This window comes from Ornithorhynchus anatinus, chromosome X5 (assembly GCF_004115215.2).
Source record: "Ornithorhynchus anatinus isolate Pmale09 chromosome X5, mOrnAna1.pri.v4, whole genome shotgun sequence".
NCBI classification, from domain to species: Eukaryota; Metazoa; Chordata; class Mammalia; order Monotremata; family Ornithorhynchidae; genus Ornithorhynchus; species Ornithorhynchus anatinus.
Window position 1 is genome coordinate 11,521,317 of NC_041753.1, and position 27,095 is coordinate 11,548,411.

Consider the following 27,095-nt stretch of genomic DNA (forward strand, 5'->3'; position numbering starts at 1 on the left):
GGTAAGGTGATGGAGAGCCTTGAAGGCAAGAGTGAGGAGTTTTTGTTTCATGCAGAGGTTGATAGGCAACCACTGGAGGTTTTTAAGGAGGGGAGTAACATGCCCAGAGCACTTCTGCAGGAAGATGATCTGGGCAGCGGAATGAAGACTAGACTGGAGTGGGGAGAGACAGGAGGAAGGGAGATCAGAGAGAAGGCTGACGCAATAATCCAGCCAGGATATTATGAGAGCTTGTACCAGCACGATTGCCATTTGGATGGAGAGGAAAGGGTGGATCTTGGCGATATTGTAAAAGTGAGACTGGCAGGCGTTGGTGACGGATTGGATGTGCGGTGTGAATGAGAGAGAGCACGTAGTATTCAATAAATACCACTGATTGATTGATTGATTGATAATGCAAATCAATTAAATGGTGGGGAACAACAAAGATTATGCTCTAGATAGCAAAAACCAAGGAAGCAAAAAGCACTCACCATTACTGTTTTAGAACGAACCCATTCCTTCTCCCAGTCAGATGGGAATCTATTCCATGCTTAAAGGATATCAGGAAAGGAACAGTGCTTAGCACATAGAAAGTGCTTAACAAATACCATTAGTAGTAGTATTAATAATGGAGATTAGAATTACAATTAATATAAACAAGTGCTTTTAAGATTCCAAGTACCTTGTGCCCATTTTGGTGCCTGTAGTGGCTGGTAACCTTCAGCAAATAAGAACATGATTCTGTTGGCTGCAGCTCCAAATGCAATTCCATATGACCATCGGTTCCTGAAGGTCCCAACAAAATCCAGGGGCCTGTGAGTAAAATAAGGTGCCAGGTGAATTCAGAATAACAATAATAATAATGATATTTAAGTGCTCACTATGTGTCAAGCAAGCACTGTTCTAAGCTGTGGAGTAGATGCAAGATAATCAGGTTGAACATAGTCCCTGTCCCATAAAGGTCTCACAATCTAGGTAACTTTAAAGTTGAATTAATTTAATCTTTCCTTAGATTGGAATTGCATGGGAGTGTTACCTGAGGATAGACCATGCCACTGGACACTTTTAGACTGTTTGGTTTTCTTTCCTGATTGTTTCTCCTTCAATGCATAATAAAGCATTTGATTGAGTGTGGCCACTTCTGAATGCTCTTGATTGACTTAGATTGACTTAGACTGTGAGCTCCTTTACTGTATTTTTTTCTCGATGTTTAGTAAAATCCTTCACACACAATAGGTCCTCAATTAATGCCCCTGAGTGAATGAATGACTCGGCTATGGTCCCAAGTTGCAATTGACATGGTAGAAAAAGTATGTGAAAATATAGCTGCTGCCAACAGACTGTAGTTGAGTGTCTGAGTGCATATATTTGGCTATCTTCTTCTGTCTCTCTGTGTCTTCCATCTTCCCCCCCGCCCACTCACATGTCGTCAAAGCTGTCTCTTCCTCTTCACTTCTCACACTAGCAAAGCTAGTTAGCCAAAACTAGAGAGGCTGAGTTTGGGCAAAGAGAGTTAGTATTTCATTTGTAAATAAAAGTAAGCATAAACCCCTGGTTGACAGGTTGTTGGTAGGACCTATGACCTTTTGGATTCAAAAGGACTTTAATTAGGTGGAAACTTTAAAGCAAATATCAATCCCATTGGTATTTGTGGCATAAGAGCGATTCATCTATAAAATGAGGATTTTGAAGTGACTTTCAATCAACCAAAGTGATGGACAGCTGGCACTCTTGGAAGCTGGGAGGAGGAGATAGATGGGCCATTGCCAAGAGGATTGGATAGGATATTGCAAGGCAGGTCAACTGTGTACTGTGTTGGGTGAAAGATAACCTGACCAGCTTTAGTTTGAAATGGGTAGTACTGTTCTGTGAAGGTGGAGAAGGAAGGGTGGCTGCCCAAGGGGAACAAATAGGTTGTGTGTATATGAGTGCATGTGTGTGTGTGTGTGATTGTACGTGTTCATGCCAATCCAACTCAATTCCCAATCCAATTTAGTCCTATTTCTCTTTTCAGTTTAGGCTTACTGAGCAACATAATGGTGCAATAGCCCACACTAGTTGCTGAAGTAGCTGAGTACTATGACTGGTGTAAGGGCAATTCTAGGTCAGGCTGTCTGTCTTGGGGGCTGAGAGATTTGGGACTCTCTCACAACACCCACACCTCCACTGAGTGCTTCAATTTGAGTCTCCTGTTAAAAGCTCTCCTTCAGAGCCGCAGTCCTTAGAAGGATACATTGGAAATCTGGCAATGACCCATTCCCCAATTTACATCACAATTCCAAAGCGTCCTTCAAGGAGGTTTGACTTGTCATCTCTCTGCTCCCGGTATATTCTTCTTTGAAGGAAGGACAACACCAAAATGATAAAAAACTAAAACAAAAGAAGACAAGTGAGCTTTTAAGAATGCTTTCTCATCCCTTTCTAACAGCTAATAGAGCCTTTATTACCCTTCCTCTGACTGATTGTTTTTTCTATTACTTTGTAGTGGGAAGCTATATTTTCTTCATATTTCTAGCTTTGTACTTTCTAGTTTGACAGGGGAAAAGAAAAGAATGGAAGCCACTGGATTGTTCCAGCCAGTGAAATCAATCAATCAGTCAATCATACTTATTGAGCATTTATTTTGGGCAGAACACTGTACTAAGTGTTTGAGAGAGTACAATAAAACAGAATTGGTAGACATGTTCTCTTCCCATAAGGAACTTAGAGTGTAGAGGGGGGAGTTTACAGTCTAGAGGGAAATGGAATAAAAGTGCCAGAAAGATGTTTTTATCAATCAATCAATGATATTTAATGAGCATTTACTGTACCAAGTACAGAGCACTGTACTAGGTTCTTGGGAGAGTATAATACAATGTTTAGTAGACAAGCACTCAAGGAGTTTACAATCTGGTGATTTTACATTGGGTGGTGCATTCCACAGTCTTTAACCTGGTTCCTCTTTTAGGGGAGCATGCGGAGCAGGGCTAGGAAATGTATTCCCACTGGCAAAAAGAGGAGGCCTTGGGGACCTTCACCATTAAACAGTTTACGAGAAGCAGTGTGAGTTAGTGGAAAGAGCATGGGCTGGGGAGTCAGAGGTCATGGGTTCTAATCCCACCTCTGCCACTTGTCAGCTGTGTGACTTTGGGCAAGTCAGTTAACTTCTCTGGGTCTCAGTTATCTCATCTGTAAAATGGGGATTAAGCCCTATGTGGTACAACCTGATTACATTGTATCTACCCCCAATGCTTAGAACAGTGCTTGGCACATAGTAAGCACTTAACAAATACCATCATTATTATTTACACAGGGTTGTCCTGCATAAAAGTAGGATAAATAGCAGTGTGACTTAATGGAAAGAGCATAGACCTGGGAGTCAGGGGCCCTGGGTTCTAATTCCAGCTCCATCACTTGCCTGCTGAGTGATCTTGGGAAAGCCACTTAACTTTTCTGTACCTCAGTTTCCTCAAATGTGAAATGGCAATTAAATACCTGCTCTTCCTCCCCCTTAGACTCCCTTTTCTAAACTTTAAGATCCTTGAAGGGAGGGATCATGTCTACTAACTCTACTGTATTGTACTCTTCTAAATGCACATGGTAAGCACTTAATAAATACCATTGATTGATTGATTGATAAGAATGTGAACCCCATGTAGGATAGGCACTATCTCCAACCTGATTATCTTGCATCTACTCTAGGGCTTAGGACAGTGCTTGGCATATAGTAAGAGCTTAACAAATACCAAATAATAATAATACCAAATTCCAAAAAATATTATTATTATTAGTAATACTAGCAGTAATAGTAGTCCAATCTAGAACTGTATTCAGGATACAATACAGTTTGCAAGAATCCTGTGGTTCAATCTGTTTGTTTGGGTAAATATTCAGGTCAAAGATGGTTCTGCCATCACTGAGACTGTATCCATTAGTGTGATTTTCTTGAGAGAGAATCTCTTGCACACTTAACACATTTAAATAAAGTAGTGAACCTCTTCTGTCAAGAGAGTGTGAATGACTCGCCGTCAACCCCTGACCCACATCCTACCTCTGGCCTGGAATGCCCTCCTTCCTCAAATCCATGAAACTAGCACATTTCCCCCCTTCAAAGCCTTACTGAAAGCTCACCTCCTCTAGGAGGCCTTCCCAAACTAAGCCCCACTCTTCCTCCCTCCCCTCCCCATCACCCTGAGTCGCTCCCTTTACTCTATCCCCTCCCCATCCCACAGCACTTGTGTATATATGTACATATTTATAATTATGATTCTATTTATTTTTATTAATGACGTGTATATATCTAAATTCTATTTATTTATAATGATGCTACTGATGACTGTTTACTTGTTTTGATGTTTGCCTCCCCACTTCTAGCCTGTGAGCCCATTGTGGGCAGGGATTGTCTCTCTTGCTGAATTGTACTTTCCAAGCGCTTAGGATAGTGTTTTGCACACCATAAGTGCTCCCAGGAAAGCAGATGGTAACTCCTTTCTGTTGGCTTTAAAGCACTCTCTCTGCTTGCCTCCCCCTTACCTTACCTATCTCATCTCCTACTACAGCCCAGCCTGCACACTTCATTCCTCTAACACCAGCTTACTCACTGTGACCCAATATGGTCTATCTCCCCTGCTGAATTTGTTATATTTGTTAAATTTGCTATATTTGTTGCTGAATTGTACTTCCTGAGTGCTTAGTACAGTGCTCTGTACACAGTAAGCGCTCAATACATATGCCTGAATGAATGAATGAATGACTCAGGACAAACCATCACCATCGCAGAAACAACACCTCAAGCTCATGTTCTGCTCGCGGCAAGATATTCCTTTCCTCTATTAACTCTACCCAGTCATATTTAATTTGGAATTTGGAACTGTGCTTTGTATTTGCAGAAGGAAGCTTAACAGCCCGGCTTCCCTGATTTACTTACTGATGGAATAAGTGAGTAGTGGAGAAATAGTCCCAGGTCTACTGAACTGTTACATGTGACATTTGGCTGAAGCGCCCTGAATAAAAGAAACACATTTATTAGTTCCTCCATTTGTTCTGGAATTTTGATTTGCATTTAATTTATTGCATTTATATATGAAGCACTGTAAGCAAAATATGCAATCTTAACAATTGCATTTAGAAGAGGAATACATCACATACACACACACAAAACAACAGTTAACGTGCTTCTTCAAAATCCCAAATAAAAATTTTGTTCTCTAAATAATCCACAATTTAATCAGTCAACGAGCAATGTGTATTTAGTGTTTACTGTGTGCTTGTGAGAGCACAGTACAATAGTGTTGGTAGACACAATCCCTACCCACAAAGAGCTTACAGTCTAGAGGGGGAGGCAGGCATATTCAATAGTATTTATTTTTTTTAGTATTTATTGAGCACTTACTATGTGCAGAGCACTGTACTAAGCACTTGGGATGAACAAGTCGGCAACAGATAGAGACAGTCCCTGCCGTTTGACGGGCTTACAGTCTAATCGGGGGAGATGGACAGACAAGAACAATGGCAATAAATAGAGTTAAGGGGAAGAACATCTCGTAAAAACCGATGGCAACTAAATAGAATCAAGGCGATGTACAATTCATTAACAAAATAAATAGGGTAACGAAAATATATACAGTTGAGCGGACGAGTACAGTGCTGTGGGGATGGGAAGGGAGAGGTGGAGGAGCAGAGGGAAAAGGGGAAAAAGAGGGTTTAGCTGCGGAGAGGTAAAGGGGGGATGGCAGAGGGAGTAGAGGGAGAAGAGGAGCTCAGTCTGGGAACGCCTCTTGGAGGAGGTGAGTTTTAAGTAGGGTTTTGAAGAGGGAAAGAGAATCAGTTTGGCGGAGGTGAGGAGGGAGGGCGTTCCAGGACCGCAGGAGGACGTGACCCAGGGGTCGACGGCGGGATAGGCGAGACCGAGGGACGGTGAGGAGGTGGGCGGCAGAGGAGCGGAGCATGCGGGGTGGGTGGTAGAAAGAGAGAAGGGAGGAGAGGTAGGAAGGGGCAAGGTGATGGAGAGCCTTGAAGCCTAGAGTGAGGAGTTTTTGCTGGAGCAGAGGTTGATAGGCAACCACTGGAGTTGTTTAAGAAAGGGAGTGACATGCCCAGATCGTTTCTGCAGGAAGATGAGCCGGGCAGCAGAGTGAAGAATAGACCGGAGCGGGGCGAGAGAGGAGGAAGGGAGGTCAGAGAGAAGGCTGACACAGTAGTCTAGCCGGGATATAACGAGAGCCCGTAACAGTAAGGTAGCCGTCTGGGTGGAGAGGAAAGGGCGGATCTTGGCGATATTGTAGAGGTGAAACCGGCAGGTCTTGGTAACGGATAGGATGTGTGGGGTGAACGAGAGAGACGAGTCAAGGATGACACCGAGATTGCGGGCCTGAGAGACGGGAAGGATGGTCGTGCCATCGACGGTGATAGAGAAGTCTGGGAGAGGATCGGGTTTGGGAGGGAAGATGAGGAGCTCAGTCTTGCTCATGTTGAGTTTTAGGTGGTGGGTCGACATCCAGGTGGAGACGTCCTGGAGGCAGGAGGAGATGCGAGCTTGAAGGGAGGGGGAGAGGACAGGGGCAGAGATGTAGATCTGCGTGTCATCTGCGTAGAGATGGTAGTCAAAGCCGTGAGAGCGAATGAGTTCACCGAGGGAGTGAGTGTAAATGGAGAACAGAAGAGGGCCAAGAACTGACCCTGAGGAACTCCAACAGTTAAAGGATGGGAGGGGGAGGAGGCTCCAGCGAAGGAGACCGAGAATGACCGGCCAGAGAGGTAAGAAGAGAACCAGGAGAGGACAGAGTCCGTGAAGCCAAGGTGAGATAAGGTATGGAGGAGGAGGGGATGGTCGACAGTGTCAAAGGCAGCAGAGAGGTCAAGGAGGATTAGAATGGAGTAGGAGCCATTGGGTTTGGCAAGAAGGAGGTCATGGGTGACCTTAGAGAGAGCAGTCTCGGTAGAGTGGAGGGGACGGAAGCCAGATTGGAGGGGGTCTAGGAAAGAATGGGAGTTAAGGAATTCTAAGCATCGATTGTAGACGACTCGTTCTAGGATTTTGGAAAGGAAGGGTAGTAGGGAGATAGGGCGATAACTGGAGGGGGAAGTGGGGTCAAGAGTGGGTTTTTTTAGGATGGGGGAGACGTGTGCATGTTTGAAGGCAGAGGGGAAGGAGCCCTTGGAGATTGAGTGGTTAAAAATAGAAGTTAAGGAAGGTAGGAGGGCAGGGGTGATGGTTTTAAGAAGGTGAGAGGGAATGGGGTCCGAGGCGCAGGTGGAGGGGGTGGCACTTGCGAGGAGGGAGGAGATCTCCTCTGAGGATACTGCAGGGAAGGATGGGAAAGTAGGGGAGGGGGTTGGTGGGGGGGAGGGGAGAGGTGGAGGGGTGACTTTGGGGAGCTCATACCTGATCGTGTTGATTTTCGTGAGGAAATAGGTGGCCAAATCATTAGGGGTGAGAGATGGGGGAGGGGCAGGAACAGGGGGCCTAAGGAGAGAGTTAAAGGTCCGGAACAATCGGCGGGGGTGACCGGCATGGGTGTCGATGAGGGAGGAGAAGAAGCTTTGCCTGGCGGAGGAGAGGGCAGAGTTAAGGCAGGAAAGGATAAATTAGAAGTGTGTGAGGTCGGCTTGTTGCTTGGACTTTCGCCAGCAGGCATATGTATCTGAGTACTGTGGGACTGGGAGTGGAGTGACTATCAAGAGCTTAAGGAGTACAGATCTTAGTTCATAAGTGATGCAGAAGGGAGGGGGAATTGGGGAAGTGAGGGCTTAGTCAGGGAAAGTTTATTGGAGGAGATGTGAATTTATGTGGGCTTTTTGAAGATGGGGAGAGTGGTGGTTGTCAGATATGAAGTGGGAGACAGTTCCAGGCCAGAGGGAGGATGTGGGTGAGGGATTGGTGGCAAGATAGATGAGATTGGGATATTTAGAGGAGCCAAGTACGTGGGTTGGGTTGTAGTAGATGAGCAAAGTAAATTAGGATAGAGAGAGCTGATTGAGTACCTTAAAGTCAATGGTGAGGAGTTTCTGTTTAATGTGGAGGTGGATGGGCAACCATGGATTTTTGAAGACATGGACTGAAACTTTCTTTTGAAAAAATGGTCCGGGAAACTGGTCGATGAATTAATAAATGGTATTTATTGAACTCTTACTATGTGCAGAGCACTGTACTAAGTATTTGGGAGAGTACAATACAACGGAATTAGCAGACGTTCCCTGCCCATAATGAGTTTACAGTCTAGAATGGGAGACAGACATTAATATGAATAAGTAATTCATAATATATAATTTAAAGATATGTACACAACTGCTATGGGGTTGGGAGTGGGGAAAATAGCAAATGTCCAAAGGCCACAGATCCAAGTACATAGATGAGTGAATTGTTTGTGCCTTGACAAATTAGAAAAGCAGGATGACCTTGTAGACAGAGCACAGTTTGGGGGTCAGAAGAACCTGGTTCTAATCCTGGTTCTGCCTCTTGTCTGGTGTGTGACCTTGGGCAAGTCACTTTACTTCTCTGTGCCTCAGTTCTCTCATCTGTGAAATGGGGATTAAGACTGTAAACCCTATGTGAAACAGGGACTATGTCCAATCCAATTATCTTGTATCTACCCCAGCACTTAGAACAGTGCCTGGCATGTAGTAAGTGTTTAACAAATACCAATATTATTATTATTATTATTAATAAAAAAATCATGGTTGTGATAGGGACTTAAAAGGATCTTCAAGCCTATCTCCTTGCTTTCAATCATTTAAAAATCTCCATAGAAGGAAAGTACCCAACTCCCCCTTCTAGACTGAGAGCCCATTTTTGGGTAGGGATTGTCTCTATCTGTTGCCGAATTATGATAATAATAATAATGTTGGTATTTGTTAAGTGCTTACTATGTGCCGAGCACTGTTCTAAGCGCTGGGGTAGATACAGGGTAATCAGGTTATCCCACGTGAGGCTCACAGTCTTAATCCCCATTTTACAAATGAGGTAACTGAGGCAGCAATAAATTAAGTGACTTGCCCAAAGTCACACAGCTGACACCTGGTGGAGCCGAGATTAGAACCAATGACCTCTGTCTCCTAAGCCTGTGCTCTTTCCACTAAGCCACACTGATTCTCTAATTGTACTTCCCAAGTGCTTAATACAGTGCTCTGCACACAGTAAGCACTCAATAAATACGATTGAATGAATGAATGAATGAATGAATGAATGAATGAATGAATGAACTCCCCCTTGGAAATATGTCCCAGATTCTCAAAATCCCTGGCTTGAGAATCTCTTCTACTGCAGTTTTGAGACCATTCTCTTTCATCTTGTCTTAAATGGACCATAGAGCAACTTCTCACCTTGGCACAGAGAATGACTATAATTTAGTTATCTCCTGCCTATTTCCAGCATAGAAAACCCAGTTATTTTAGAACCTTTCTTTTAGCATCTATTTCCCAGTTCTGCTTCTTTCCATTAACTATATCACACTGCATGTCCCAAGCCAAACATAGACCAATAGTCTAAGAAATGACTACTGTTAATGTTAAATATAAAAAAACTTGCAAAATGGCAGTTTCTGCATACAACTACACTTCTATTTAAACACCATGGTGTTACTAATGCTTGCTTTTCAAACTATAGTTTCATCAAGCTGACTCAATTATAGCTCGTGAGTACACAAGAACAGGGCCCATGCTATTAGTGGGCCAGCTAAATGTCCAATAGCCCAGTGCTCTGTCTCTGACAATGACAACAGAGTGCTTAAAGAGAATTCTAACACAGAGAGGGGTAGGGGACTAAGGGGGCAGAGTTGGAGCTAGGGGCACAGATGAGCTTCCCTGAAGATCATCCGCCCATGTTGGTTAGGAAGGGATTGGCATGGGTTTAGGGTGAGGTCATGGTGGTAGGTATGCCAGCCAAGAAAGGTGTTGAGGACCTGAGGTTCTTCCAAAAGAAGGAGACTTCTCTCATGTTAGTGGTGTGGGATAAAGAACACCACTGTGTGTCTTCCTTTGACTTTTGTCTTAGGATTTATGATTCAAAAGTAATACACAACTTTAGTTGCTCTCTTCAACATCCTATCTAACTGTTAGGGATGTATAATTTTCCCACTACATTCCCAACTTTCTCTTTCTAATATTTATTATGGACTGCTCATCCATGAGTTTATCTAAATGTTCTTAAATTTTCTATTTTCTGCTTGCACAACTTCCTGTGATAAATTATATATGCCTTGCACCTTTTTGAGAAAAAGTGTTTCCTTTTGTTTGTTTGAACCTAACACCTTCAAGCTTTAGTGGATGCTCTATCATTCATTCATTCATTCAATCGTATTTACTGAGTGCTTACTGTGTGCAGAGCACTATACTAAGTGTTTGAAATATACAACTTGGCAACAGATAGAGACAATCCCTGCCCAACAACAGGCTCACAGTCTAAAATGGGGAGACAGACAGCAAAACAAAACAAGTAGTTAGGCATCAATACCATCAAAATAGATAAATAGAATCACAGATATGTACACATCATTAATAAAATAGAGTAATAAATAATGTATACAAATATACACAAGTGCTGTAGGGAGGGGAAGGGGGTAGAGCAAAGAGAGGGAATAGGGGGAATGGGGAGGGGAGAAGGGGCAGAGGGAAAGAGAAAAGGCCTCCTAGAGGAGGTGAGCTCTAAGTAGGGCTTTGAAGAGGGAAGAGATGTGAGGAGGAAGGGCATTCCAGGTTAGTGGTAGGAAGTGGGCCAGGGGTTGACGGCTGGGCAGGAGAGTTAATTTAAAATAATAATAATAATAATGTTGGTATTTGTTAAGCACTTACTATGTGCCGAACACTGTTCTAAATTCTGGAGGAGATACAGGGTAATCAGCTTGTCCCACGTGAGGCTCACAGTCTCAATCCCCATTTTACAGACGAGGTAACTGAGGCACTGAGAAGTGAAGTGACTTGCCCAAAGTCACACAGCTGACAGGTGGTGGAGCCGGGATTTATCAATAGTATTTATGGAGTTCTTTGTGCAGAGCACTGTACTAAACACTTGGGAGAGTACAATAGAGTTAGTAAGCCTAGTGGATAGAGCCCAGACCTGGGAGTCAGAAGGACCTAGGTTCTAATCCCAGCTCTATCACCTGTCTGCTGTGTGATCTTGGGCAAGTCACTTAACTTCTCTGTGCCTCAGTTACCTCCTCTGTAAAACGGGGATTAAGATGGTGAGATACAACTTGACTAGCTTTATCTACCCCATTGCTTAGTACAGTGCCTGGCACATAGTAAGTGCTTAACAAATACCACAATTGTTATTAGTAAACATGATTACTGTCCTCAAGGAGGTTACAATTTAGTGGGGGAGAAGGAACTAAAGGAAGGCACAGGAAGGGGGAAGAGGTAAAGTATAAAGATACTGAGATTCTGAACTGAGAAGAGGCATGGTGTAGTGGATAGAGAATGGGCCTGGGAGTCATAGGGACCTGGGTTCTAATGCCAGCTCTGCCACTTGTCTACTGTGTGACCCTTGACTTCTCTGTGCCTCAGTAACTTCATCTATGAAATGGGGATTAAGACTGTGACTCTGTCCAACCCGATTTATTTGTACCCACCCTAGCGCTTAGTACAGTGTCTGGAACATAGCAAATACTATTATTATTATTATTATTATTAGTTCTGTTCTCATCCTGCCCACATCCCTCATGATTTTTATAGATTTCATTCATGTCACCTTCCCAGCCCTCGTCTTTCCAGGCTAACATAACCTAACCTTTTCAGAGCACTGTCATCCAGAAGAAATTAGGGCCTCTAGATCTTTTTCTAGTGTGTTTTCTGCCATTCATAAAGCCAATTCTGCCTCATCAATTATTTTTGAACTAAGTAAATAACATTACGCTTGTCCTTACTGACTTCATTCCGATAACGATGATCACTACTGCTATCAATAATATTATTTAAATTATTATGTTTAGTGCTTAGTGTCACTTCTCTGTGCCTCAGTTACCTCATCTGTAAAATGGGTATGAAGACTGTGAGCCCTATGTGGGACGACCTGATTACCTTGTATCTACCCCAGGGCTTAGAATAGAGCTTGGCACATAGTAAGTGCTTAACAAATACCAACATTAGTATTATTATTATTATTGTGCTAATACTAATAATAATGATTGTGGCATTTGCTAAGTGTTTACTATGTGCCAAACACTGTGCTAAGCCCAGGGGTAGATACAAGATTAAACATACTGTATTCTCCCAAGTGCTTTGCACACAGTAAGCACTCGATAAGTACGATTGAATGAATGCATGAATTAATATAAAGGACCAGAAGTCAAAAACTATCAGCTGGATTCTCAGACCCAAAGCTTCATCTGGGTGTAGGGTATTGGCCCAGGGATCTGAATCCCTAAAATGGGGGTGGCAGGCTGCAGAATAGGTGTGGACCATTTTTGCTTTCATACCATCTCTGATCTAGTCCCTCACTTTACCTGTTCAGTGCAGGGAAAGATCTGAAGGCCAATTTATGGAAAGCAGAAGAAAGCTGGTAATATCCCCTCCACACACCTCTACTGCAAATTGGAAGATTGCCTGTCCCTGCAAACAGAGGTTCATTCGTTCATTCAATCATATTCATTAAGTCCTTACAGAGTGCAGAGCACTGTATTAAGCAATTGGGAAAGTACAATGCAACAATAATCAGTGACATTCCCGGCCTACAACAAGCTTACAGTCTAGAGGCGGGGAGAAAGTCATCAATACAAGTAAATAAGAGTGAAGTATGGATTGGAGTGGGAAGAGACAGGAGGCTGGGAGGTCAGCAAGGAGGCTGATACAGTAATCCGGGGGAATAGGATGAATGATTGTATTAACGTGGTAGCAGTTTGGTTGGAGAGGAAGGGGAGGAAGGTGAAACCAACAGGATGTGGTGACAGATTATGTGGGTTGAATGACAGAGAAGAGTCAAGGATAATGCCAAGGTTACAGGTTTGTGAGACAGGAAGGATGTGCCATCTACAGTGATGGGAAAGTCCGGGGAAGAGCAGTTTGGGTGGGAATATAAGAAGATAAGGTTAACAATAATAATAATAATAATAATGATAGTGGTATTTGTTAAGCACTTACTGTGTGCCAAGCACAGTTCTAAGCACTGGGGTAGATATAAATTAATCAGGTTGGATAAAGTCCCTGTCCCACATGGGGCTCACACTCTTAATCCTCATTTTATAGATTTGGGAACTGAGGCCCAGAGAAGTTAAGTGACTTGCCCAAGGTCACACAGCAGAGCTGTGCTGGGATTAGAGCCCAGGTCCTTCTGACTCCCAGGCCTGTGCCCTATCCACTAAGTCACGCTGGGAAGGGGGAGGAAGTTTGGCCACATGACCTCCAGCAATGTATTGGCTTTTTTTTCCCCTCCAGAACAGCCCCATCTCCTGTTCATGAATCATATGCACCCCTTCCAAGCACAGATTTCACGGACTTCCAAGAACTCTCCAAAATAGGGTAGAATTCAGAGCCGAAGAAAGGAATTCTAGAATTCTAGAATGGTAGAGAAAACACAGGGTGGTGGCAGAGAGAGGAGGGAGAAAGGGAAGAGTGGAGGTGAATGAGAACTCCTTTTGAATACTTTGTAATCACTCCAATGACTTCAATATCAAGTCAAAAATCATTGATTTTTGTATTTGATTTTTCCGCCTTCACCATCAGGGAGGATTCATTGAATATCTCCAGTTTGTAAAGAATGGATGGGCAAGTTCAATACTGCAATCAAGCTTTCTTTAAAAGCATCCTTCAGACTTCCTAATTCACTGACACTGGACCTAAGTGATATTTTAATCAATCAATCATATTTATTGGGTGCTTACTATGTGCAGAACACTGTATTATATCCTTGGGAGAGTACAACAGAATTAGCAGACACATTCCCTGCCCATAATGAGCCTACAGTCTAGAGGGAGTCAAAATAGAAGACAATGTTTCCAAATAAATTCCTTCCTGTAAAATCCTAAGGTCTGCACATTCCCAGTGGAATAATAATGTTGGTATTTGTTAAGCGCTTACTATGTGCAGAGCACTGTTCTAAGCGCTGGGGTATACAAGATAATCAGGTTGTCCCACATGAGGTTCACAATCTTCATCCCCATTTTACAGATGAGGTAACTGAGGCACAGAGAAGTGAAGTGACTTGCCCACAGCCACACAGCTGACAAGTGGCAGAGCTGGGATTCGAACCCATGACCTCTGGCTCCCAAGCCCATGCTCTTTCCACTGAGCCACGCTGCTTCTTGGGAATAAGTTTCCAAGGCTAGTTAAACAAGAGCCAAGTGTGGAAAGTGTCCCCTCTAACTTTAAGCTTGTTGTGGGCAGGGAATGTGTCTGTCATATTGTAATTTATTTATTTGTATGTTGTCTGTCTCCCCCACCCTAGACTGTAAGCTGTAGACAGGGAATATGTCTGTTTATTATGGTATTGTATTCTCCTAAGTGTTTAGTAGAGTGCTGTGCACACAGTAAGCACTCAATAAATATGATTGAGTGAGTGAGTGAGTGAGTGAATGAGTGAGTGAGTGAGTGAGTGAGTGAGTGAGTGAATGAATGAATGAATGAATGAATGAAAGAAGAAGCACAGAGGTCAGGTGAAGAAAATGGTTCTGAAGGCCTGGTGGATGGATAGATCTTCTCAGAGCCCAAATCCTCTTTGCATGATGCTTTCTGCTTGCCAAATAATTTCATAACCAATAGATTTTCAGACCTGAGGATCTTATGGAAAATGTAGGTGGGAGAAAATGTCACATGCTAGAAAACTTGTCACATGGTCCGGAGTTGGTTTAGCTTGTAAGATCATTGAGAGCAGGGAATATGTGTCTCCTGCTTCTTTAATACTTAATAATTGTGGTATTTGTTAAATGCTTACTATGTGCCAAGAACTGTGCTAAGCCCTGGAGTGGATACAGGATAATTAGGTCTCACATGGGGCTTACTGTCTAAGTAGAAGAGAAAACAGGTACTGAGTCCCCATTTTGCAGATGAGGGAACTGAGGCACAGAGGGGTTAAGTGATTTGCCCAAGGTCACATAGCAGGTATGTGGTGGAGCCGGTATGAGAACCCAAGTCCTCTGACTCCCAGGTCCATGGTCTTTCCACCAGGCCATCCTGCTTCTCTAAACACTTTCCCAACTTTTCCAAACACTTAGTAAAGTGTTATTCCACCCAGTGGGTCTATCTCTCCCTATAGACTAAGCTCCTTGGGGGCAGGGGTCGTGTCTACCAGCTTCATTCATTTTTTCATTCATTTGTATTTATTGAGCGCTTACTGTGTGCAAAACACTGTATTAAGCACTTGGAAGAGTACAATATAACAACAAATGGACACTTTCCTGCCCACATGAAGTTCACAACCTAGAGGGAGAGACAGTCATTAATATAAATAATCAGATCAATAAACAAATTACAGATATATACATATGAGCTGTGGGGATGGGAGGGAGGATGAATGAAGGAGCAAGTAAGAGCTGCACAGAAGGGAGTGGGAGAAGAGCAGAGGAGGCCTTAGTCAGGGAAGGCTTCTTGGAGGAGATGTGCCTTCAATACAATTTTGAAGTGGGGAAGAGCAATTAACTGTCTGATATGAGGAGGGAGGCCATTCCAGGCCAGAGATAGGATGTGGGCAAGAGGTTAGCAGTGAGATAGATGATATCAGGGTACAGTGAGAAGGTTAGCATTAGAGGAACAAAGTATGTGGGCTGGTTGGTAGTAGGAGAGTGGCGAGGTGAGATAGGAGGGGGCAAAGTGATTAAGCATTTTAAAGTCAGTGGTGAGTTTTTGTTTGATGCGGAGGTGGGTGGGCAACCACTGGAGTTTCTTGAGGACTGAGTTTCTTGGTCTGAACGTTTTTGAAAGAAAATGGTTCAGGCAGCAGAATGGAGTATGGACTAGAGTGGGGAGAGACAGGAGGCAGGGAGGTCAGCAAGAAAACTGCTACAATAATCAAGGTGAAATAGGATAAATGCTTGCATTAATGCGGTAGCAGTTTGGATGGAGAGGAAGGATTGGATTTTGGTGACGCTGTGAAGGTAGAACTGACAGGATTTAGTGAGGACTTGAATAAGTGGGTTGAACGATAGAGGAGTCAAGGATAATGCCAAGGTTACAGGCTTGTGAGACAGGAAGAATGGGAAATTCAGAAAAAGGACAGGGTTTGGAGAGAAGATAAGGAGTTCTGTTTTGGATATGTTAAGCTTGAGGTGATGGGAAGACATCCAGGTAGAGGTGTCTTGAAGGCTGGAGGAAATGTGAGACTCCAGAGAGGGAGAGAGATCAGGGCTGGAGATGTGTAAATTTGGGTGTCATCAACATAGAGGTGATAGTTGAAGCTGTGTGAGCGAATTAATTTTCCAAGGGAGTGGGTGTAGATGGAGAAAAGAAGGGGGCCCAGAACAGAACGTTGAGGAACACCCACGGATAGGGGATTGGAGGCAGAGAAGGAGTCCGCAAAAGAGACTGAGAATGAGCGGCCAGAGAGATAGGAGGAGAACCAAGAGAGGACAGTGGCAGTGAAGTCAAGGTTGGATAATGTTTCCAGGAGAAGGGAGTGGCTGACAGTGTTAAAGGTAGCTGAGAGGTCGAGGAGGATTAGGATGGAGTAAAGGCTGTTGGATTTGGCAAGAAGAAGATCATCGCTGACCTTTGAGAGGGTGGTTTCTGTGGAGTGAAGTGAATGGAAGCCAGATTGGTGGGGGTCAAGGAAAGAATTGGAGGAGAGGAACTTGAGGCAGTTGGTGTAGACCACTGACTCATGGGTATTGGAGAGGAATGGTAGGAGGAAAATGGGGCAATAACTGGAGGGAGCCGTGGACTCAAGGGAGGGTTTTCTTAGAGAAGCAGCGTGGCTCAGTGGAAAGAGCCCGGGCTTTGGAGTTGGAGGTCATGGGTTCGAATCCTGGCTCGGCCACTTGTCAGCTGTGTGACTTTGGGCAAGTAACTTAACTTCTCGGTGCCTCAGTTACCTCATCTGTAAAATGGGGATTAAGACTGTGAGCCCCACGTGGGACAACCTGATTCCCCTGTGTCTACCCCAGCGCTTAGAACAGTGCTCGGCACATAGTAAGCGCTTAACAAATACCAAAATTATTATTATTATTATTATTAAGATGGGGAGATAATGTAACGTGATGCATTAAAGTCTCCGTCTTTCTCAAATTAGATGGCTGCATACCTGACTCACAACTAATTCTCTTCCCCTCTTCAAAGCCCTACTTAGAGCTCACCTGATCCAAGAGGCCTTCCCAGACTGAGCTTCCCCTTTTCCCTCTGCTCCCTCTGCTGCCCCTCTACCACCCCCTTCACCTCCCCTCAGCTAAGCCCCCTTTCCCCCTCTTTCCCTCTGCTCCTCCCCCCTCCCTTCCCCTCCCCTCAACACTGTGCTCGTCTGCTCAATTCTATATATTTTTTACTACCCTATTTATTTTGTTAATGAGATGTACATCACCTTGATTCTATTTATTGCTATTGTTTTAATGAGATGTTCATCCCATCCCTTGATTCTATTTATTGCTATTGTTTTTGTCTGTCTGTCTTCCCTGATTAGACTATAAGCCCATCAATGGGCAGGGACTGTATCTGTTGCCGATTTGTACATTCCAAGCGCTTAGTACAGTGCTCTGCACATAGTAAGCGCTCAATAAATACTATTGAATAAATGAATGAATGAATGGGCATGTTTAAAAGCAGTGGGGAAGAAACCATTGAAGAGTGAACAGCTGAAGATGACAGTTAGGGATGGAAGACTAGAAGGGGCAAGTGTTTTGATGAGGTGCGTAGGAATGGGGTCGGATGCACAGGTGGAGGGGGTGGATTTTGAGAGAAGGCAGGAGATTTTCTCTAGAGATACTGCTGGGAAAGATAGGAGAGTTGAAGAAAAGGCAGGAGAGGGGAGGGACTTTAGAGGGGCAGGGGAAACTTTTGGACGATCCCGCCTGATAGTGTCAATTTTGTTGACACTAAGTGGCCAGTGACAGTAAGTGGCCAGGTCATTGGGGGCAAGGGATTGGGGAGGTAGGGGGACAGAGGACCTGAGGAGGGAGTTAAATGTCTGAAACAACTGGTATGGGCAATGGGCATGCGTGTCAATAAGGGTGGAGAAATAGTTATCCCAGGCAGAGGAGGGAGCAGAGTTAAAGCATGCAAGGATAAGCTTGAAGTGGATGAAATCTGGCTAATATCTAGATTTCCTCCAGAAATGCTCTGCGGCTCATGTACAGGAGTGAAGGAGGTTGATTGTAGAGGTGATCCAGGGCTATGGGTTAGTGGTACGAGAGTGACGAAGGGATAGGGAAGCAAGTAAGTTGAGTTCAGTAGAGAGGGTGGTGTTGAGAGTCAATTTGGTCATCAAGGAAAGGTAGTTTGGGTATGGAGGCTAAATGGAGCATGGTGACTTGAGAAAACCAGATGGGTCAAAAGATTAGAGGTCTTTGTGGGGGAACAGTGCAGATTTATGGGGAGGAGGTATACGGGAGAGAAGGCAGGTGAGGAGGTTGTGGTCTGATAGAGGGATTTCAGAGTTGGTGAGGGTAGAGATTGCACAGTGGCTAGAGATGATGAGATCCAGCATGTGTCTAAGTGTCCAACTCTGTTATATTGTGCTCTCCAAAGCATTTAGCAGACCTCTCTGTCCAGAGTAAGTGCTCAATAAATTCCACTGATTGATTGACTGATAGAGATGACTGGTGATTCTCAACCTATGGTTTTCATGAGCAGTACAGATCATGCAGACATTTTCAGTTTTAAGTTTTCTCACGCTGTCATGTGAATGACAAAGCTATGGTCCTTCACCTTGACTTTCTAATTGGGATGTCAGTGGGTACAAATGAGCAATCTATCCCGATCAGTGCTAGCCCTCAAAAATCTATCCTTTCCTACATTTCCAGTGACCTAGTGATACTGTGTCTGATTGCAGCAATTGTAACCCAAAAAAGTACAGTACTTTTCCAGTAAATTGGATTTTCATTTTTTTGTAATTGAAAGCAGCATGGCCTAATGGGAAGATCATAGGTCTGGGAGTCAGAGGATCTGGGTTCTGAATTCTGACACTGCCACTTGTCTGCTGTGTGACCTTGGGCAGGTCCCTTAACTTCTCTGTGCCTCACTTTCCTGAACTGTAAAATGGGGATTAAATAACTGTTCTCCTTCCCACTTAGACTATGAGCCCCATGTGGGTCGGGGACTGGGTCTACCTTATTAACTTGTATCTACACCAGCACTTACAAAAGTGATTAATACATAATAAGTCCTTAAAAATACAATACTACTACTAATAATAATGTATTTCTTTTAGGTCCTGGGGCCATGAAAATGGATGTAATAATAATAGTGGTATTTATTCAGCACTTACTATATGCCAAGCAATAATAATAATAATAATATTGGTATTTGTTAAGTGCTTACTATGTGCCGAGCACTGTTCTAAGTACTGGGGTAGATACAGGATAATCAGGTTGTCCCACGTGAGGCTTACAGTTAATCCCCATTTTACAGATGAGGTAACTGAGGCACAGAGAAGTTTAGTGACTTGCCCACAGTCACATAGCTGACAAGTGGCAGAGCCGGGATTCAAACTCATGACCTCTGACTCCCAAGCCCGTGGTCTTTCCATTGAGCCACGCTGCTCTCTAAGTGCTAAGTGCTGGATTAGATATAAATTTACCAGATTGGACACTGTCCCTATCTCACATGGAGCTCACAGTCTTAGAGGGATCAAGAACAGGTGTTTTATGACCATTTTACAGATGAGGAAACTGAGGTACAGAGAGATTAAGTGACCTGCCCAAGGACACACAACAGACAAATGGCAGAACTGGAATTAGAATTTAGGTCTCCAGACTCCCAGTCCTGTACTCTTCCTACTAGGCCACTGTGCTTCTCATATATGATTCCATTCCCTATAAATGCAATGCTTATAATCAATATCCCTCTGGACTAGGGAATGAAGGTGGCGAAGAAGCTCTGAAGACCCAGGGAAACTAATAGATGTACTTTCCTGGAATTACTTCTTCTGGGCTGTAAATCCTGAGGCTATGCCCAGAGTTCCTGGGATTAAACCAAAGTAAAATCTGGCTATATTTCAAACCAGATTAAGAAGGCTCTTTAGTCATTCAATCACTCAATCATGTTTATTGAGTGCTTACTGTGTACAGAGCAAAGTATTAAGTACTAGGGAGCATACAATGCAACAGGGTTGGTAGACACTGTTCTTTGCCCACCAGGTCAGAAAGGAAAGGTCTCCCCATTCCACTCTCTCAGATGCGGTGTTGACACGCAAGGGGGCATTTGAGCAGGAAAGAAAAGAGGGAGGCCCTGTCCCATTCCTTCCTGAAGGGTGCAATGCTAACATGCTTCCATATATGAAGAAGGGAATTGGGCAGATCAAGAGACAACTAAAGGAGGGATTAACATGAATTAGTATTTCCTGGTTAGTGCAGAATGAGAGGAACAGACTGACCCTGGGAATTTTTATTTATTTATTTATTTATTTATTTATTTATTTTTATTCATTTATTCATTTATTTATTTTAGGTGGTAGAAGAAATAATTAGCTTTTCTCTGCTATATGCTTTTAATGACAGATTTTTACTTGCTTTTAAAAACTGAGGGCCAATAGCTCAATGCTATCCTAGTCTAGATATAGCTGTAGCTCTTTCCACATAGCTATTCCTGTTCTCTGAACTAGACGAAAGGACTAAAAAAATTTAATAAACAAAGTTTCAGAATTCACTTCATTCCCTGGATATTATTTTGGTAGGCCAGTGATCAATCAGAAACTTGTTGTAAAGAGTGACTCATGAATCTGTCTTTCTAGGCCTGTAATTAGCTGACTGAGCCCTACTTTCAATGACAAATAGTTTAGTGAACTGCCATTTAGATGCAAGATAATATCTCTGATTGAGTAGTTATTCCAAGTATATGGGCCTTCTAACATTTCACAGGAATCTGCAACGTTCTCTTGGGGTCCCAAGCCATTTATTATTATTATTATTATCAAGTGCCATCAAGTGTTTCTGATTCATAGCGACTCTATGGATATATTATCTCCAGAACGGCCTGTCTTCTGCCATAATCTGTAACCTTGCTAACAGTTCTTCCATTATCAATGTTATGGTTTCTATCCATCCAGCTTTAGCAGAGCTTCCTCCACGTTTTCACCGGACTCTTCCTAGCATTAGTGTCTTCTTCAGAGAATTAGTCGTCCTGATGATGTGTCCAAAATACGCTAATTCAAGTCGAGTCATTTGGCCTTCCAAAAACCACTTTGGCTTAATCTGCTCCAAAATACATTTGTTTTTCCGGCAGTCCATGGTATCAGCAAAAGCCTTTTCCACCACCACATCAGTACGCCTATAATAGGTACTAATGAGCTAATACTGCCCCCTACTGACCTTAGCTGAATTTAGCTGTGAGAAATACTGTCTCAACTCGGGTAGAAGTATCGGGATAATAGATTTACATTTTGTTTTCATCCACAGCTGCAAGTTCCCCTGGGAGTCCTCCAAAGCAAAATAGTGGCCATCATCATTATGGCAGCAGCAGCCAAGACCACTAGCCTCTTGGCATTCTGCCAGGAACATAGAAAGCAGTGACTCTGCTGACTCAGAAGCACAAATTCTAGGGAGTTGGTGGCAGTAAGTAGGGACCATAATTCTCTTCCCTCATCTCTGGCTCTGATGAATATTTCTCTGTGCCTTTGAGGCAGGGTGGGTGTGAGGGGGGGGCTGAGTGAAGGCAGGAACTTCAGGGCAAAACCTTGAGACTGTATAAAGATGGCCTCTAAAAATGTTGGAAATCTCTATTTTGGCAAAGTATGACAGGTTAAATTGTAAATAGTTAAATTATAAAACTATATAAATTATTTGTTGTTAATAATGATGGCATTCATTTAGCTCTTAGTATTTACCAAAGCAGTATGCTAAGTCCTGGAATTAGACAGAGATCATGTCTACTTTACTGTATTTTACTAAGTGCTGAAGACAGTGTATGCACACAGAGAGCAGTCAATAAACAGTTGTTGTTGTTGTTATTATTATTATTATTATTGTATTTTCAAGTACTTGCTATGTGTCAAGCACTGCTCTAAGTGCTGGGGTAGATACAAGCTAATTAGGTTGGGCACAATCCCGGTCCTAAATGTGGCTCACAGTCTAAGGAGGAGGGAGAACAGTTGCTTCATCCCCATTTTACAGTTGATGATGAGGATGAAACAAGATAATCAGACTAAAGACATTCCCTGTCCCATACAGGACTAAAAATGGCCAGGTATCTGTGGTGAGCAAGAGTGAATCCATGTTGTAATGCAGAAGCCATTTCATAAGAGACTGTTCTTTGACCCTGAGAACTACAGTACAAAAGGAGGAGTTTGAAGAACTGAATTGCTGAGGAATTTGAGGAGGAGCTGAATTGCTGAAGAGTTTTAGGAATTAGGAACTGAATTGCTGAAGAATTTGAGGAGAAATGGGAATATCATGCAGAAGAGTTTCAGGAGAAACTGAATTGCCTTGCTGTTGGGCAAAAGAAAGCCTGCTGGATGCTTCTTTCAAAGATAGCGCATGGGTTGGGTGCGAGGGGAAGGGTAGACGGTTACCCCTTGACTTTTTGGGTAACAGGCTTGAGACAGCAGGCAATCGGAGCAGCGAATCACAACCCCCGCTGCAGCCCCCGAAACAACTGCCATGAGTAGATAAAAGTGGGGGAAAGAACCGCCCCCGAGAGCCACAGCAAAGAAAAACATCTAAGAAATGCACTGAATTGCCTACAGCGGCTGCGGGGAACACTTAAGACCTGAGCCAGGATGATGTGCTGCAGGCAGCCGGACTCCTCAAATTCCTCCGACATGGGACTATCTACACGAACTTGGGACAACCAGACAGCTAGCTATGTTTATTGTAGTAGTGTGTGTGTGTTTATGTGTACACATTTACCTCTTTTAATTAGACTAAGCATAAAAGAAAGCTTTCCCCTATATACAGTAGTGGTTTAGTTTCACTTTGAACTTGTCAGCAACTGCCCAACCCAGTAGGAGCTTCTGGTTAATTAGTGCTGCTCAGTGAGTGGGATGCATCCTTGGATCTCATCTCAGGGGAGCAGGAGCCTGGGTGAGGGGACTCCTTAGCAGCCTGGGGGAGTCCAGGCAAACCAAGGATCTCAGTCGGGGCTCAGGACGGTATCTTCTACCCATTTTACAGATGAGGAAACTGAAGCACAGGGAGTGAGTTGGCCTTGGCAGAGGCAGAGTTTGGACTAGAACACAGGTTTCCTCACTCTCAGTGATGCTATTTTCACTTGGCCACAGTTTTTCCATAAAATATGCAAAACCTGAATTTTTTTTCAGTGTATGCCAGCAGTTGGGGGTGAAATAACTAGGCAAATCTTCATAATCTGATTTGCAGGTTTAAAGGTGACAGTGAGAAGCAGCATGGCCTAGAGCGGGGCTTGGTGGGCAGGAGACCTGGATTCTTAATCTGGGCTCTGCCATTTGCTTGCTATGTGACCTTGGGCAAGTCACTTATCTTCTCCGTGCCTCAGTTCCTCATCTGTAAATTGGGGATGAAATGCCTGTTCCTCATCCTTGTGAACCCCACGTGGAACAGTGACAGGGACCATGTCTGATCAACAGATGCAGTATCTACCGTAGCGTTTAGTACAGTGTGAGGCATATGGTGAGCATTTAACAAATATCACAAAAACAAGGATGGGACATTATGGGCCAGAAATGATAAAACTCAACAGAAATAGAAAAGGCTGCAGAAGTACATACCAATAGCAAAACTGAAAATAATATAGTAATAACAATTAACTGATCTGTCCAGACACGTACTTACTAGAACAAACCTGTCCTGGATCACACAGGAAGCTACTCCTTCCCTCTGGTCTACCCCCCTCCCCTCCTCTCCCCTCAGCAATTGTATATATTTGTACATATTACTGCCTATTTTATTAATGATGTGCATTTATCTATGGTTCTATTTATTTTGATGGTAGTGATGCCTGTCTACTTGTTTTGTTTTGTTGTCTGTCTCCCCCTTCTAGACTGTGAGCCTGTTGTTGGGTAGGGATTGTCTCTATCAGTTGCCGAATTGTACTTTCTAAGCACTTAGTACAGTGCTCTGCACACAGTAAGCGCTCAATAAATATGATTGAATAAATGAATGAATGAATGGAGTAGGAATTAGGTGACAAAGCCATTTGTGTCCTAAACACCAGCCTTTCACATTAATGTTAGCTAGGCACAATTTGCCAAATATGATTTGGACCCTGCAGACACCAAACATATGTCATCACCTGGGTTTCACCAAGCATGCAGCAGCACATACTGACGTCATACACACCATTTGGTGAAAGTATGCTCAAGGCCACCCAAACCTGGCATATTCAGAGGGGTTCCTGAGCCTCTACTGACTCCAAAGACTTCATGTCCTGACCCCCCTCTTCCATCTTCCCCCAGGTCCCTCTAAACATGGGCGATTATTCTTGGCTGCAGAATCTTGTGGCAGGAGCTCAGGCGGAGGGAGGCTGGGTGCTTCAAATAAAACACCAGATATAAATGCATCTGGTGTCATAACCATACTAAACAGGGAACAGACCAGGACAACACTGGACTGTCCAGTTTAAAACCAGATGACTGGCCACCCAAGTCATGAAGCTTTGCAGACATTTTAAAATAACCTTAGGAACTCACTCTGACAGAGGAAATGGATCACCTTGAAGCTTCTGTGAAACTTAGGGAAATACCTTAAGCCTCCTTATTAGTATTATTCTTCACATTTCTAATTTTTACTATCTTTAAAGCACTGTACTGTGCTGGGGAAAGGGACAAGTATATTAATTCAGACCTGGTGCCTGGTCCACAGTAAGCTCACAGTCTAAAAATGTGTGGGTGGGGGCAATTGCCCCCAGAGCTTTTTTCATTAATTAATTGATTCAATCATATTTATTGAGTGCTTATTGTGTGCAGAGCACTGTACTAAGCACTTAGAAAGTACAATTGAGCAATAAAGGGAGACAATCCCTGCTGCCTCATTTATTCCAGGTTTCTGAGGAGATCTAACAGTGTCCAGTCAGGACTGAAAATACTGAAAATCATGGCTTTCTGTTAACTGTTAGCTCTCGAAAAATCCCTGCCCTCCTTTTCACCCCATAACTCTGTGTGTAAGGGAAATTGGCAATAGAAAAGGAAATCAGTAACATAATAATAGAAATTAATAACAAGAATCTCAATAAGAGCAGTAGTATATAACCGTTAGGGAGCAGTTTTCAGACTCTTCACTGTTCTGGTAGGACAGATTACTAACTAGTTCAACAGTTCAACCTACCCAACATTCCTTCTAAAACACTTGGTACAGATGGAGTGCCTCTCCAGTTTCTCTCCTCAACTGCCGCTCTTCCTAAGTCTTGTCTTGTCTTATGTTGTCGAGTCATGGACACATCTCTCCCAGAACACCCCACCTCCATCAGCAATCGCTCTGGTACTGTATCCATTAATTTTCTTGGTAAAAATATGGAAGTGGTTTACTATTGCCTCCTTCCATGCAGTAAATTTAAGTCTCCATCCTCGACTCTCTCCCATGCCGCTGCTGCCCAGCACAGGTGAGTTTTGACTTGAAGCAGATTGCCTTCCACTCGCTAGCCACTGCCCAAGCTAGGAATGGAATGGAATGGACAGGCCTCTGCTTGACTCTCCCACCCATAGTCGAGACTGGTAGAGCACTGGAAACTCTCCAGGTGCAACCCTGAGAGGGGTCTTCCTAAGTAAGGAAGGCCAAATATAGAACATTGGGAATTATGACTCTAGTCTGTTGAAACACTCTGGATTTTTGTGAATTATGCCCACATATTTCACTTTCTTTCAGACAAAACTTAGCTATAGTATGCTATTCATTCATTCATTCATTCAATAGTATTTATTGAGTGCTTACTATGTGCAGAGCACTGTACTAAGCGCTTGGAATGAACAAGTCGGCAACAGATAGAGACAGTCCCTGCCGTTTGACGGGCTTACAGTCTAATCGGGGGAGACGGACAGACGAGAACAATGGCGATACATAGAGTCAAGGGGAAGAACATCTCGTAAAAACAATGGCAACTAAATAGAATCAAGGCGATGTACATTTCATTAACAAAATAAATAGGGTAATAAATATATACAGTTGAGCAGACGAGTACAGTGCTGAGGGGATGGGAAGGGAGAGGAGGAGGAGCAGAGGGAAATGGGGGGAAAAGAGGGTTAAGCTGCGGAGAGGTGAAGGGGGGGTGGTAGAGGGAGTAGAGGGAGAAGAGGAGCTCAGTCTGGGAAGGCCTCTTGGAGGAGGTGAGTTTTAAGTAGGGTTTTGAAGAGGGGAAGAGAATCAGTTTGGCGGAGGTGAGGAGGGAGGGCGTTCCAGGACCGCGGGAGGACGTGGCCCAGGGGTCGACGGCGGGATAGGCGAGACCGAGGGACGGTGAGGAGGTGGACGGCAGAGGAGCGGAGCGTGCGAGGTGGGCGGTAGAAAGAGAGAAGGGAGGAGAGGTAGGAAGGGGCAAGGTGATGGAGAGCCTCGAAGCCTAGAGTGAGGAGTTTTTGTTTGGAGCGGGGGTTGATAGGCAACCACTGGAGTTGTTTAAGAAGGGGAGTGACATGCCCAGATCGTTTCTGCAGGAAGATGAGCCGGGCAGCAGAGTGAAGAATAGACCGGAGCGGGGCGAGAGAGGAGGAAGGGAGATCAGAGAGAAGGCTGACACAGTAGTCTAGCCGGGATATAACGAGAGCCCGTAGCAGTAAGGTAGCCGTTTGGGTGGAGAGGAAAGGGCGGATCTTGGCGATATTGTATAGGTGAAACCGGCAGGTCTTGGTAACGGATAGGATGTGTGGGGTGAACGAGAGAGACGAGTCAAGGATGACACCGAGATTGCGGGCCCGAGAGACGGGAAGGATGGTCGTGCCATCCACGGTGATAGGGAAGTCTGGGAGAGGATCGGGTTTGGGAGGGAAGATGAGGAGCTCAGTCTTGCTCATGTTGAGTTTTAGGTGGCGGGCCGACATCCAGGTGGAGACATCCTGGAGGCAGGAGGAGATGCGAGCCTGAAGGGAGGGGGAGAGGACAGGGGTGGAGATGTAGATCTGCATGTCATCTGGGTAGAGATGGTAGTAAAGGCCGTGAGAGCGA

General features: G+C 43.9%; 1 protein-coding gene and 1 non-coding gene across 4 annotated transcripts in view; both read right to left on the reverse strand.

Annotated features, from left to right (window-relative positions):
* LOC100091595 (stimulated by retinoic acid gene 6 protein-like) overlaps positions 1 to 27,095 on the reverse strand; it is a 56,252-nt gene that overhangs the window by 27,114 nt on the left and 2,043 nt on the right. For 2 of the 3 annotated variants that reach the window (XM_029055743.2, XM_029055741.2), the window contains exons 2-4: positions 4,889 to 4,964; positions 2,252 to 2,352; positions 665 to 795 (exon numbers count right to left, since the gene is read on the reverse strand). In XM_029055743.2, coding sequence (XP_028911576.1) covers positions 665 to 795; positions 2,252 to 2,352; positions 4,889 to 4,964 — 308 coding nt within the window. Of the gene's footprint in view, positions 1 to 664; positions 796 to 2,251; positions 2,353 to 4,888; positions 4,969 to 27,095 lie in introns of those variants that run through there. The other variant, XM_029055744.2, reaches the window with a different exon arrangement.
* LOC114808546 lies at positions 25,550 to 25,692 on the reverse strand. The gene has a single exon (XR_003756393.1). It is a non-coding gene; the product is annotated as a small nucleolar RNA SNORA7 (small nucleolar RNA).